Source organism: Balaenoptera ricei, chromosome 11, assembly GCF_028023285.1.
Source record: "Balaenoptera ricei isolate mBalRic1 chromosome 11, mBalRic1.hap2, whole genome shotgun sequence".
In the NCBI taxonomy this organism is placed as follows: domain Eukaryota; kingdom Metazoa; phylum Chordata; class Mammalia; order Artiodactyla; family Balaenopteridae; genus Balaenoptera; species Balaenoptera ricei.
This window is the reverse complement of record NC_082649.1, coordinates 62,876,381-62,891,744: the sequence shown is the minus strand read 5'-3', so window position 1 is coordinate 62,891,744 and position 15,364 is coordinate 62,876,381. Positions and strand designations below refer to the sequence as shown.

General features: G+C 44.1%; 1 protein-coding gene across 1 annotated transcript in view; it reads right to left on the bottom strand.

Annotated features, from left to right (window-relative positions):
- SCN11A (sodium voltage-gated channel alpha subunit 11) overlaps positions 1-15,364 on the bottom strand; it is a 143,607-nt gene that overhangs the window by 79,545 nt on the left and 48,698 nt on the right. Inside the window, exons 4-7 of the mRNA XM_059939408.1 lie at positions 13,020-13,154; positions 5,882-6,155; positions 1,959-2,077; positions 839-940 (exon numbers count right to left, since the gene is read on the bottom strand). Of these exons, the coding sequence (XP_059795391.1) occupies positions 839-940; positions 1,959-2,077; positions 5,882-6,155; positions 13,020-13,154 (630 nt within the window). The remainder of the gene's footprint in view (positions 1-838; positions 941-1,958; positions 2,078-5,881; positions 6,156-13,019; positions 13,155-15,364) is intronic.

Sequence of the window (15,364 nt, the reverse complement as noted above, 5' to 3'; positions counted from 1 at the left end):
CCATCTTTTAAACTCAGGTATAATTTATAAAATTATAGGTATTTTGAAAAAAGGCTGTAATTACAGATGTGTGGGGTTCTGCAAGTCTTCATCTAGATCTCAAGCAAATGAGACAGCCACCTCTGACTGTTATTTCTGCCTAGCCATTTAGCCTTCCACCTCCCACCCTGCCATTCTCTCTTTTCCAGCAGAAGCCTGCCAGTGGTGGGACATGTGGACCAAAATGACATCTGCTGTGGAGTACAGCCATGCCCACCAGCTGGAAGCAGGGCTTGAGATCTCCACGATAGGGAGACCTCAACCCACCACGCAAATCAGGCCCTCTGGGGTGTGTCACTATCAGTTCAACCATAGTTAGGGTGTCCAGTCAGGGCCATGGTTGTCTAGCTAGTAAACCCATTTCTAAGACTCTATTCTAAGAAAATAATGATTTTTTAAAGTAGTTTTATACCAAAAGATGCTTGTTGCAATGCTATTTATAGTAGTAAAATACGAGAGTAGTTAAGTAAATGATGGTATAGTCACCTGATGAAATATTGTATAGGCATCAAAATGGGCTCCTGTTAAGCCTACATAAGGACAAAGAAGACCACTTAAAACTAGACATAAAATTTGTATGTGTGCTGTTTATTACAAATGTAAGTTTAAAAGACCTTTAAAGACAATTGTAAGTGTACATATACAAAAATGAAACTGACTCTGCCAGCATTTGTGTTGGGGATCTGGGATTATGGGTGACTTTTTCTTCTCTCCACAGCTAAAATCTGAGGTAATCATAATTCTTTTAGGTTTATTTGCTTAAAAAAATAGGACAAATGCATGCAGGACAAACACTTACTCAGCACTCTCAGTATCTATGTTAATGCTGTCCTTCCCACGAGTCATGGCCATGAACACGCAGTTGATGATGACGGTGCAGATGATGAACATGCTGAACAATGTGACCAGGGCCGTTAAGGCAGCTACACTGCAGGATGGCATGTGTCATTAGTTATTGTAGTTGAGGCTGCGGGGGTCCCTGCAGGGCCCCTTTTCTGCAGGAGCATCTGTCCTCTAACTGTGAGCGTTGGCTGAGAACAACCCACAGCTGTCCCCTCCCTTGAAGAACTGTCCTCAGCCTGAATGGCAGCCTCCTCACCTTAGAGGGCTACACTCCCTTTCCACATGTCTGACCGACAGATTTACAAAAACCCGGCCTCTGGCTTTCAGGCGGGGCAGCTCTGCGATAGATTCATGCTCTGGAGAGCCCCGTGGCTCCGGCTGATGCCTGATGTGGGCTCAGCTGAGACCCTGTCCTTGCTTGGCTCCTCCTTTTGCTCCATGCTGTTTCCCTTTTTCCTTTTCCAGAGAGCACTCCCCCACTAAATCACTTAAATAAGAATCCCATCACAGGTTCTGCTTCTAGGGAACCCAACTTAAATAGATATTCCTTCCCGTTTTCCTGAGTACTTCCGTCTACCAACCCACGTCTTTTTCACACCCCCCTTCCCCCCATCTAAAACTGCCTGGTGTCTCCTCACCCCCTGAAAATCTGGACTTTTAACACTAGAAAGTGTTTCTAAAAAAGCTTTAAACACTGTAGTTCTAGCACAACTCACTTATCAGCTAAACACAGTGCACAGGTTGCCAGTTTACCCTTTATTTGGGTCTCAACTTAGATGTTCCTTTCTTCAGGAGGCCATTCTTGATGCCTCCAAAGCACAACAGAGCCTCTCCACACTCCCACTTCCAGACTGCCCATCTCACTAAGAAATTGCCTGCCTTTTGACCTGTCTCCTCTGAGGCCACAGGATCCCAGACAGGTGCCAGTCCCAGCACAGCCCTGCCATACAGCAGGGCCACTCACCCAGTATTTGTTAAAAGAATGAGCTATTTCCACTCAACAAACATGTGAACCCCTAGGGCTTGTGCACACTTCACATGACCTGGACTTGGTAAAAGAAGCAACAAAAGGATATGAATGGACTGAAATTCTAATGGCTAAACTTCTGATTGAATTGAAAGGCCCAAAAATGAACAAGGCACGTTTGGCACTGAAGCGGTAGATTGTTCTCTTTTTGTTCAACACCATAAATGTCTGCAAAAAAAAACCAAACACAATAGAATTACATGCAGTGACCAAACAATATTTATCATGAGTTCATTCAGAGAAAATTCGGTGGAACCACAGGTTGAGGCATGGCTTGTCTTATTATGGTGACTGTAGCTTCTGATTGGAGACCTGTCTTCTGAAGCCAGAGGTACTTTCTGACCAGCCTACACTGTCACTCTGGAAGCCAAGAGATCTCCCCATGTGGCTTGGGTCTCACTCAGAGTCCCAAGACTCTGATCTATTGAAAGTCAGCCCTCACTCCCAAAATAACTGTTGAGCTGTGGACTGTTCACCCAGTGAAATACTCTGGAAGCCCCAGAAATGAAGCGCATGGGCCCTGCAAATAAAGAAAACAGGGGTGAAGAGTAATAACTGGGTCAAACAAAACCCTCTGTATTGTACTCCATGGTATATATTTATGGAGACAAGAACTAGAAGAGAACTTGAAGAGACAGAAATAGAATTGAGCATTCACACTCGGCAGATTATTTTAAATTATTTTGATTACTAATGAAAACTTTGTTGGCACAATATTGTAAATCCACTATACTTCAATAAAAGATAATATTAAATAAAAAAAAAACTTTGTAATGAATCTTAGAATAGTTAGGTACCTAGAGAGTTTATATTGTTATGCCTGAGCTGTCTTACATGAAATAGTCTGCCACTCACTTCTAACCTTGAGGATTTTCAATAAAAAATCATCACGGTTCCCAGACTTGCTCTCCCATTCCCCCCCACTCCCTGGACATAGGCAAATCTGCCTGAGGTTCTCGACTGGCAGGGGAGGCCCTACAGAAGGCAATGGAAATGTGTGTGGGTGTTTTTGGTTATCTGTCACAATCACTGGAGGCTCTACTGGCCTGTAGTGGGTACGTCCTGGGATGCCAAATCCAGGACAGACACACCAAATGGTGCACTGTTCAGTTGGGCCCCACTGAAAAACACCAAACCTGCACCCGTTTCCTCCTTGCATGTCTTCCTGGGCTCTGGGCCTGAAGCTGTACCTGAACAACAACCAATGACTCACAGGCTTCTAACATCAACCCTCAGACCTCCCCCTTTCCATTTAACTGTCATCTGGCTGTCCCTTTATGTGTCCTGAAGGCTGTTATAAAAGCCTTCATAGAACTAGGGTCATTCCTGTCTCCTGTGTCATTGCTCCTTTCAGATTTGCAGAAAAATACTACTTGACATGTAATCCAGCATATTCTCAAACAGGAAAGACAGGTCTTGTCACCCAGGCCCAGAAACAGTGGGGTAGCTGCCGCCTTGGTTGAGATACCAGAATTTCAGCCACTGCCAAACATCAACTTCCTTCACTGAGTTGCTGGAACTTACTTGTCTGCTGGCCATCTGGCTGCAGGGAAAATGTGGACTAGGATATTTTCTGTTTCCTCCATAACAAAATGAAATGGGCCACAGGGTTCTTTAAAAGCTATGAGCTCGGGCTTCCCTGCTGGCGCAGTGGTTGAGAATCCGCCTGCCAATGCAGGGGACACGGGTTCGAGCCCTGGTCTGGGAAGATCCCACATGCCGCGGAGCAGCTAGGCCCGTGAGCCACAAGTACTGAGCCTGCGCGCCTGGAGCCTGTGCTCCGCAACAAGAGAGGCCGCGATAATGAGAGGCCCGCGCGCTGCGATGAAGAGTGGCCCCCACTTGCCGCAACTAGAGAAAGCCCTCGCACAGAAACTAAGACCCAGCACAGCCATAAATAAATAAATAAATAAAATTAAAAAAAAAAAAAAAAAAAAAGCTATGAGCCCAGGGGTCCCACTTTGGGGATTCTGTGCCCTTTCTTTGGACAGAAAGACGATTTTAGGGCAGAGAGCAAACCTCTTCCTAAGGTGGGTCACCCAGATTAATAGGTGGCATGATATGGCTCTACTTCTATGCCCTTTGATTTTTTTTTTGAATTTTATTTAATTTATTATTTTATATAGCAGGTTCTTATTAGTTATCCATTTTATGCCCTTTGATTTTGATATTTTATTAATGCCTCCTCTGACTGCTTTACATATTTCAACTAATGGTGTATTTAACTACACTCGCCAGGGTTTTAATGATTTAAAGCTGTCTGCTTGCTGACACATCTCCACCCTTTTCCCTGTAGCTCTTCAAAAATGGAAGCTTTGAAAGAGAGGAAGTGACCTGCGACTACAGAAAGAGCCCTTGGGTTTGAGTCCCAGCTCCACCACTAACTGGCTGTTTGACCTGGTGTAAGCCACTTCCCCATCAAGGTTTTGTCTCCTTATCTGTAAGGTGAAGTGCTAATGACACCACACATAGCTCACGTGACTGCTGAGAGCACTGACGTGTTAGGTCATGGGTGTGCAGAGCTCTGAACAAGTATCATGTCTCTTGATTTAAAGGGAGGACCCAGGCTGAGAAGAGATGGTCCGAGAACATCCACCCCAGCTGGATCAGAGCCTGTCCTCCCAGGACTGTCCGCAAAACACCAAGCTGCTGCCTACCTCCTGGATCTCCTACCCAGCCTAGAGGCAGAAGGAGGCCTCCAGGAGTTATCTCACCTCCAACTACTCTGCCTCCAAGAAGCCCCTGGAATTCTGGGGCATTAGGAGAAGGAGAAATATTGGAGTGTTTTTGCTCCTTCACCTCTTTTCCCCTTTTTTGTCCTTCCCACTCATACCCAGCTTTCTTCCATCACACAGTCCCCATTCGGCCTGGTAACCCCAAGTCTGTCCAATTCAAGGACATACAAACCAGGCAATCTTTCTTTGGAGAGGTCAGTTTCTCATGGGTGCCAGAAAAGGATGCTCTCAGCATCCCATATTTTCCAGGACTTTCCCCAAACTCCCCAGCCTCCTTCCTCCCTGTCTTCAGTCTGGCAAAGTGGGTTTTCCATTCTCTGCTGGATCACACAGTGAGATGATGATGGCCAGGTCTTCTGAGTCTTTCCTGAAAGGGGATGGTCTGTAGAGGACTTTCCTCACTGCCCCAGGCTTTCAAACAGCCATCAGAAGAGCCTGAGCTCACGTTTCCTCATCTAGGAACCCCTTTGAGGAACTTTTACTAGAATTTCCCTACATCTAGGTAGATAAAACAGCAAGCCTATCACATATTGGCATGGAGTTTACATGTAATCTGCATGTGCCTACTTGATTACAATATTCTTAAACTTCATTTATTGAGCTCCTCTTATGTGCCAAGTATTGGTCTAGGGCTTTGACCTTCATAAATCTCATTTAATAGCCTGAAAAGCCTATTGCCTAAGAGTTTTTCAAGGTAAACTCTAGTTGCTGAAACGGACATTCACGGACAGTGATATTAATTCTTCATATCAGTATAATGCCTTACAGTTTATAATGTTTTACAGTTTATAAAGGCTCCATAGCATGCCTATGTTGTAATGTAGGGAGAGCAGGCATTATTCCCGCTTTACTGATTAGAAAAGTGAGAATTAGTGAAGTGATTTACCCAAAGTTATAAATCCAATTACTTGAAATGGCCTATACCCAACTTTTCTGACTGCTAGTCCAGTCCTCTTTCCTGACACCATTTTATGTTTTCTCTGCTCTCCTTTTACCCTTCTGCTGCTCCTCGTCTTCATTCATCTTCTTTTCCAAGACATGCATTATTACAGAGAGAAAATTAGTACTGAAAGCCATTCTCAGGACTGTGAAAGCAATGACAGGGGATGACAGCAAAGGAGAAGTGGGGTCTGGCCTCTTTATACCCCAAGATCAATATTTGGCGATCCATGCAATGCCAATTACACCTGGTGGTTAGAACATGGTTAGAACACCCCAGCCTCCCCACAGAGGGTACCTTATGATTTCTGTAGAATGGGTCCAAGTCTTCCAGGGGCTTCCCTATCAGCTCATGGGGAATGTCACCATAGAGCATGGGCAACTTTCTGGACATCTTTAGGTCAAGCTGAGGTCGAGGCTGGGGTTCTGCTGCTGTCTGGTCTTTGGACTTTTTTTTCTCCTTTTGGATGGCGATCCGCTTCTTGATTGCAGCCAAAGAGTCAGGAGTGAAGGGGCGGAAATTCCTCGCATCTGGGAAGATCACCGGGTAGCACCTGTCATCCATCTTCACCCTCGGGGCAGAGACAAGCAGCAGATCCTCAGAGAGCTCTGTGAGGTAGAAAATTACACTGTCTGCCCTGAGATTCCACTCTCCAAGGACCATATCATGGTGTCTACAAGAGTTGAGACTGAGGTGAGGGGGTTTGGGAACTCATTAGCTGTGAAGAAGGTCAGAAGAGGTGACCGCTATTGTGGATATAAAAAGAATTTTGGGCATAGGCGAGACCAAAGCAGGTCATCATTCCTGGAGGACCTGGAAATAGGTGGGAAGCTGAGTTCAAGATCAATAAGCAGAAGAAGCTCAGTCTCTAAAAATGAGACCCAAGCATCAAGGAAGACAGTAAGACTGAACCAGCTGAACTACTGAAATGGGACCTGCAGATGGTAGACAAGTGGCCACAGTGTGAACAGGAGAGGAAGGAATAGGGAATCAAATGGGCCATAGTTGGGGGTTGTAAAATCAAAACTATGAGTGCATGAGTCTTTCTTCACCTTTGGTTGGCAAAGTTCTTGAAATGTGACGGGATGGAAACAAAAGAGTCATAAACACAGGCATGAACATTTACACTAACATCTATGATCCTTTGCCAGCTCTCTAACTTCTGAGACCCAGACCTGGCAGAAGTGAGACCCCAAGAAAGCAAAAAGGATTTGCCAAAACTAATAGGTCACTCTATCATGGGATAATAGCTCTCCCAGCCCCTATCCCTGACAGCCCTTTCTACAAGGACTTTCTCTACAGCCTCAGGCTTAAAACTAGACTCTGAGAAAAAGCAGTAGTGGTTAAGTTAAATGCATTTATTCCCCATGCCAGGCATCTTCTTCCTTTCTAATTTACTGAATGCCAATCTAGGATTGACTCCCACACCACTCCAAGGAATTACAATGGGGAACTCAACATAGGACTGGTTTATTCATTCAACAACCATGTGCTCAGAGCCTGTTCCGGGCACAGTGCTAGGCACTAATGGTGAAAAAACCTCAGTCTCTCCTCCAGGCCCTACAGTTACACTGCCTGCTGTAGTGGAGAAGACAGATAAAAGACATGAAACTACAGTAGAGTAAGACAAATGCTACTATAGGAAAGAAATAGAGGGTGCTATGTCTGTTCATAGGATAAGCATCTAAGCAGTTTTGCAGAATCAGGGATGGCTTACCGAAGCTTTAATGTCTCAGCTGAGACCTGAAGGAGATGTAAGTCTCAGAGAAGAAAAAAAGGGACATTAGAGTGTTGCAGGGGGAGGAAAGAGCATGTACGAGGACACTTGGTTGAAAAAGAACATGGTGTCCATCAACAGGTTTTGTTTGCCCAGAATGGAGATTGTGTGGAGTGGAATGGTCAGTCAGCACTGGAGAGCATGTGGGGGCCTGTAATCCTTAGTAAAGATCATGGACTTCACTCTGAGGGTAGCGGAGTGTTACTAAAGGGTGGGTTATTACTATTATTATTATTTCAGAGGAGTAACACTATCATTTTTTTAATATCCCTCTTACTGGTGAGAATGGATAGGCTTGGGATAGGGGAATGAAGGAGTTGGGAAGGCCAGAATAGGAGAAATGAGCTTGGAAACTGTTGCAACAGGTCATAACCACTGAGGATGACCTAATGGAGTGGATGGATTTGAGAGTCACTTAAAAAATAGCCTTGACAAGTGATTCATGGGAAGAGAGGGATTTAAGGGCAAGGAAGGAGTCAAGGCTCCTGGCTTCAGCAAGTGAGTCAACAGTGCCAGTCGCTCAGATAGAGAGCACTAGGGAAGGAGAAAGCTTTGGGGGAACAGATTCAGATTAAAACACATGGAGGTGAAGCCACTGATGGGACCTGCAAGTGGAGAGAACCGGGAAGCACTGGAATACAGAGAAATCACAGCTTACACGTGTTAGCCTCTGAAAAAAAGCACATAAGAAAAAAACAAAAACAAAAAACACAGTCAAAACTTCCTTTGCAAATCCCTTAGGGAGGTACCATGTTGAAGAGGCATCCCAACTCACTGGTCAACAAATTCAATAGAACCTCTTTCTTCAGTGAAGAAAGTAGTTGGATTCTGTTTAAAGGTCATGATAAGGGCAACATATGTGTCTTTAAACACATTAAGGGTAATGCAGTACTCACAAAGTGTGAGCCATATGTCAACAGAAACCAAATATGGGACCCTAGATTCAGTGCATTCTGTCCTGCATTCATTCAGGGTCAAGCTCTTTATGGACGCTCCTGGATAATGGAATTGGCCGTACTATTTAAATTACTCTCTCTCCTCTCCTCTCCCCTCCGTTCCTCTTCCCTTCTATTTCTTCCCTCACCTCTCTCTCATAAACATATGTAACTGAATTTGTATAAATGAAGTGAGCATATAATGAGACTCTGCTGAATTTGGCTCTAGAGCTCATAAAAGACATTTAAGACAAGCATGAAGTCTTTTGCAGTAAACAGCATATGAATGCTAGTTGATCCTACAAAATGGATGAGCCAGGAAAGACCCTGGATGGCAAAAACTGGACCTTATGCTAAGTTGCAGCAAGAAATCCAGTGGAGGGCTGCTGCCGTAATAATGAGACTATTAAAGAAGAAACTGGACATTCTGGCCCTGCTGTTCTGAACCTGGGTTATTTTGACTGGGTCCTTGAGGAAAAGAGACTTAATAAAAATAAATAACACAAAATAAAACTGACAACCCCTGAAACCGCACACGTCAAAATTTGTTATAGATGGGGACTTCCCTGGTGGTCCAGTGGTTAAGAATCTGCCTTCCAATGCAGGGGACACGGGTTTGATCCCTGGTCGGGGAACTAAGCCGCGGGGCACCTAAGCCTGCACACTGCAACTACTGAGCCCGTGAGCTCTGGAGCCTGAGTGCCACAACTAGAGAGAAGCCCATGTGGCCGCAACGAAGAGCCCGCATGCTGCAAAGAAAGATCCCGCATGCTACAACTAAGACCCGACACAGCCAAAAAAATTAAAATAAAATAAAAACTGGTTTATTAATAGGTAAAAAAGAAAGGTAATTAGAAATTCCATGGAAACAAAATGTTCTTCAGAAAGTCACATTTTACATATGAAGCCAACTAAATGATCTGAGCAGCCGACAGAATATAAGAACAGGAAAAAAAGAGAGTCCACTTGACCTTGACACTTAGAACGTTCTCCTTCATGCAGCAGAAGGTCAGTGACATCAGAGTCCATCCCCTTCTTTAGGGGTCCAAATATAGTACTTGGTTTTAGAGACTAGTAGCTACAAAATCTTTATATCATAAAGGTTATATATTAGTTTTTGATTTTTAACAATCTGATACATAAAGCAAAATTAATTATAATTACGGAAAAGACTTCAAATGTTATCAATGTTATAAAATTTTGTTGCAAGCTGGAGTTGGAGAGAAAAGGTGAGGGGAAGCTCAGAGGCACCAATTTCCTCATCCTAAACACGTGGAGAATTAAGACGTTCTATGGAAGGTCAACGGATCAAGCAATACAAGTATAAATATATCCCTTAAAATTACACAAGTAATCAAGTGCAAAACCAAATTAGAAATATAAGGAACAAAAACTGGAAGAAATCATGAGAAAGGCAGAAGGATTACTGTCAATAAGCTAAATCCCTCATCGCACATAGGGGCAATTCAATAATTTTTACTTAAACTTGATAAATCAAGAAATAGGAGAATAAGAGAATTATTTAGAGTTAAGTGAGACAATGACCAGAAGACTGAAAAACTGAAATGGTTAACAGTGCGATTGGATATACAGGTGAAGGTGGAGACATTTTATTTTTCATGTTATATCCTTCCCAACATTTTTTCTTCCTGAGATATTTGAATCATATGCATGTATGTTACTCCCATAGGATTGTGAAAGGATTGTAAAAATCCTTCAAGGGCTCAAAACATCCTCTAATTCAAAATAGAGAGTCAAAATAGAGAATCAAAATAGAGAGTCAATATCAGGTATGAAGACAGGCTCTAAATCTCCTTGAGTCAGAAAGGAAGCAAGCTTAATCTCAATTTGCAGTCCTAAACCAGGAGGCCAGCAACATGTGAATTATGACTTGACACAGGGCAATCATGAGAGACAGGGAGGCCTGTGAGGAGGCTCTGCCAGACCTCCATCAGGTGATGGGCTAGACTGGCAAGGAAGGTGGGAAGCCATCTGTCAGGGCCTCTGAGGACCAGCCTGTGTTCAGCAGGCTCACGGGCCCACTCCCACTAAATAGAAAGTAAACAAACTCTCATCTAGGAAAGAGAGCCAAAGCCTCACTTCCTTAAGCAGAGGCCCTAAATTCTTTGGGAATTCACTCTCTGTTAAGATTAGGTAGCTCTGGACCTTAATTCAAATCTATAGCTTTATAGAGGTATTTAGATCTGAACTCCAATCATTCATTCACTCATGTGCTGGGTGCTAGAAATGCAAAGTGATATAAAACACCATCCCAGCCTCAAGGGTCTTACAATGGTGTGGGGAATCAGGTAAGTTAAGGACAAAGGATGAAACCACACACTGAGTGCGGCTACACTAGAGGAAGCACCGGGTGCTGTGGGAGCCCAGAGGAGGGCATGGTTACAAAGACTGGAAGTCATGGAGCTGAAAGGAAAGAGGGAAGAGTATGCACATGTGAAAGCACTGAGGGTGGCAAAGGGCTTTTGTTTCTTATTTATGACTTTACCTATAATTACAAAAGCTACATAACCTTACTGTGCTGGCCATCTTCAGTTTGCCCTACAGGTCTCTCCCCATCCTTCCCCACCCTGCTCAGTGCCCATGAAGCTGATCCACATGGACCCCTCACTGGGGTCCCTTGAAATCTGGCTTCTGGTTGAGTTTGGCCAATGGGAGGCACCAGCAAGAGACCCAGAAAATAGGGGAGAATGAGGTTGGAGACTTCTTTCCCAACTCTCTCCCTGATGGCAGCACGCACCACAGCTCCTATCAGATGGCCCATCCACACAGCTTCTCCTCCAGTTCTACAGCACCTCCCCCTGCCCCCTCAGATGCAGGGTGTAATGGCTCCCCACTCTCAGCACACCTGAGAACGGCACTGTCACTTGTTTCTGTTACTGTAACTCTGCCTGAACTTTTGTAAAATGTCCCTTCAATAAAACATCCTCAAAATGCCCAGTTTGAATGTGCCATCTGTTTCCTGCCAGGGCTTGGGCTGATAGAATCATCCATTAAATAAAATTTAGAAAACAAGACAAGGAAATGATCACTCACCAAAGCCACCTAACACATGCAAATTTTAACATTTTGGTGTATTTCTTTTCCGCAGTCTTTCTGTGAATATACTTACATAGCTGTCATTATGATGGGTATGCAATTTTACCCTATGAACTTTTCAATTAACATGATATCACAAACATTTTCACAATGATAGATGGCATTTAAGGATGTCTACCTTGTTCCAGGCAAAATTATTATCTCATTTTATCCTCAGAGCAACCTCATGAGATAAATATTATCCTTGGGGGATTTCTAAAAGGAAATATTCATCTGCAATTAAGGTGAATTCTTCTCCTAAGAGGCAGAGATTTTAACCTTACATCTTCCTTTGACTAGTGTTTCTCTCTAATTTTCTCTCCAGGTAAGGAGTCAAACTGGACAACCTGACCCTCACACTTTACCCTAACCAGTAAGGGGAAGTCACAAAAGGATTGCAGCTGCACAACCAGAACCTTTTGGCGTGGATCTGGTCCACACAACCTAAAATGCCAAAGGTCCACACTGAGGTTAATAAGAGTTCTGAGCCATAGGCTAAGCACTGTCAAACACTTTAAATGGATTATCTCTCATAATTTCCCAAGAGAGCTACAGGGTAGATATTATTATATCGTCCACATTTTACAGAAGAAAACATTAGGGCTTAGAGAAATGGAGACACTTGCCTATGATCCCGTAAGTGCTGGAGAATCTCAGTCCCAAACAGTCACCACCATGCAATTCCACCTACGTGCCTAGTTCTTCATACTCAAACTAAGACACCCCTTCCTGAGAAAAGGGAGTCAGGAGGAGAAAGCCACACAGCTTCCAGCTGGGCTGCACTGGGTCGACGGCACCCTCACTGTGTGTGACATTCTTCCCTGGACATCAGCCTCACCACCACCGCCCCATTCACGTCACTCCCACAGGCATTCCACTGGCCCCACCATGACACCCTCCCACTCATCCAAGCCAGACAACCCAATGGTGGATATATCCTACAGGATGCCCCTTCATCCATTTTGGGTGGTGGTCTGCATAACAAGTTCCTAACTTTGGTGATTCATAAGCTATGTACGTTAATGTGGATTACAAGAATATATATACATACTCTTCCTCCTTCATAAATCCCATAAGAAAATCAGAAAGAAAGCGAACTTGAACGGACTTTAACACAATTTGATCTCAGTCCAAAGCCAATCCCAAGATTAAGTTGCTAGCTCTTCAGCAAAAAACAAAAACAAAACAAAAAAACAAACAAACAAAACCCCTCATGTACATCAATTTCTGATTAAGTTAATTGGCCACAGGGAATTCAGAAAATATTTGGAGGATTTGCACCATAGCCTCAGATGGAGACAAGACTTGAGCACATCATTTCTAGAAAAGTCTAATTCCTGACACAAAGTCCAGGGTTGCAAGCACCTACCAGGCCAGCCAGCCAGCCATCTCCTGTCCCCATGCCCTCATGCCCTCTCAGAGCATTTGAAAGGAGGAGAACCACCTGATGGACCCCATCACCTGAGCCATGTATCCTTTACCTGGTCTCTGCCTCTGTTTTGAGCAGGAAAAGGTTACAAAAGGTCTGTACTCTGTCCTGATGAAAAAAACAGAGCAAGTTCCATAGTGGCAGGTCCAGCCCTGAAAGGACAGAAGAACAGGGCTGCCCCCAGCCCAGAGGACTTACCTGCCTCCTGGTAAGGTGGCTCCAGGCAGCAGCCCCTGTGGTACCTCTTGAAGCTTTCCGCAGAGCAAGTCTCTCGCAGAGTCCAAGCTTCTGCTCCTGGCAATTGAAGCCCTTCTGGGAGGGGCAGCTCCAAAGCTGGGTGGAGAGCATAGAGGAAGGGAAATGGGAAGAGAGCCAAAGTGATTTTAAAGAATCGTGTAGGAAACCCTGTAACCGGAGAGTGACTGAGATGGTACTTACATTTATACTTTGGAAGCATCTGCCTTTAATCAGTGCTTAATCTAACTCTGAAGAAAGCATCATTAATAAAGAAACAGGTTGTTTTTTTCTTTGGCCTCATCCAAGTGGGTGAGAAAATACAGACAAGTCTATCTGAAAAGCCATGCTGTTTCTGCATTCAGCTTAGCCTGCAGGCCAACTAACTTGGGGGCTCTAAGGTCTCATCCCCCAGGACCTACCAAGGTCCACAACGTGAAACTGTTCACAAGACACCCATTCAGCTCCTCCTTCTTTCTCTTCTCTTGTGCCATCAACACTGGGGTTCAGACCTATGAAAATACATGCTTGCTTATATGTTTGTCATAAGGGACACCAAGAAGACCCCTTGGCCACCAAAGCAACCCCACAATGGACCTGTCACCAAACCCAAACTCTCCCATGTAGGCTTCTGTTTTGTTAATTCTTGGGGAAAAATGAAATCTTGCTGGGCAGTGTCATACCATAAGCTATTTTCAGCCATTGTCACCTTACAGAGGCCGGCTGACAGCCAACTGAGGTAAAGGATACAAGATGTGTGTTTATAAGGAAGCATGAAGTAGGAAGTAGGTGTTGAAAGGAGTGCTGGATTGGAATCACAGGCAGATTTGGGTCCTGCCAGAAGGGGCATTGAATACTGGTCGAAAGAACTGGGCTCTACCACTCTAAGCTGTGTGATATTGGATGGATCACTCCATTTCTCTGAGCCCTAATTTTCTCCCTATAAAATGGGATAATCTTCCAAATCTCCTTAGTCTTAGGAAGCAAATGTGATAATAGCTGTGAAAACACTTTGCAAACACTAGATTAAGTATCTTAATTTAAGAGAGAAAAGGTCTGGTTGCTTTTCTACCTCTACTGACTCAACACCTAGACCCCATGGAGAGGATGAAATCACAGACATGGGATGGGATTAGTACCAGGCCTGGCACAGTGTATATGATCCAACGTTTTAAGGCAGTGATCAGAAATTCTAAACCCTTGTCTGATTTTAGGGTGACTCTCAGAATAAGAGAAGATCAAAGAATAAGAGAAGTGCTTAGAGTTAATTAGCATTTTTTACGTGGATAAAAACGTGTACGTTTGAAGAGGTAAAGGAGGCCTCAAAATCCATTATTTTAAGAGGCCCTGGCCTTTTTTAATATAAACTCTTTGCAAATATTATTTTCCTAAGCTATTAAGTCAGATTCAGACTTCCCACTCTGAAGTTTCAAAGAATCTTTCTAGCTCCATCTTCAAGGAAGTAAAAATGATTCCAAATGTAAAGACTTAAGTGACTAAGAGTAACACAAACACAGGCCGCCTGAGCACTATGGGGCTTGCATTCAGGACTTCCCCCAGATTCACGTCTCCTGTGGAGAACTTAGGGAAGGCAAACATGCGTTTGAAAAATGGAGCAGAGCACCTGTGCTGGGACTTCATAATATAAGATGCCAATGCCAGAGCACCCGCATTTGCATCCCTCGAGCCATATAGCATCATCACCTCCCTCAAGTGCTAGCAGGCAGCAAGACGTTGCCAGTCTCAGTCCCACCATCTGATAAGCTGATCAGTTTCAGCATCAGTGGTCAAGGTGGTGCAGCAGCCATGCCTTCCATCTGTTGATTTAGCAAAGATGACACTGAATGTCCACTATTGCAGAGCACCTGGAAATACTAAAATAAGACCTGGGCCCTTGAGCAGCCTACAGTTTCTTATGAGAAAGAAACCTGTCCAAAGAACTATAAAACAAGAAAGGGAGCATCAAGGGGCTGCAAGCAAGATGCAAACAGAGGCCTTCACAGCATAGAGCAGAGAGCAACTCATTCCAGGAAGGCTTCCAAGAAGAGATGGGATTTGAGCTGAGGCTCAGAAAATGAGTAAGAACTCAATATGTGAGAAAGTAGGGATGGGCTTTCCAGGGATGCCAGGAAAAGCATGAGCCAGGACACACAGGCCTGGAAGGATAGGACGTGTAGAGAATCTCAAGTGATTCCATGGGGATAGAAGAGGAGGAGGCTAAGATGAAGGGATGTTTTGCATGGCCTTGTATACCACTTGGATACTGCTGAGTTTGAACTTGAACTTGTATTGAGTCACAGGCATGGCAT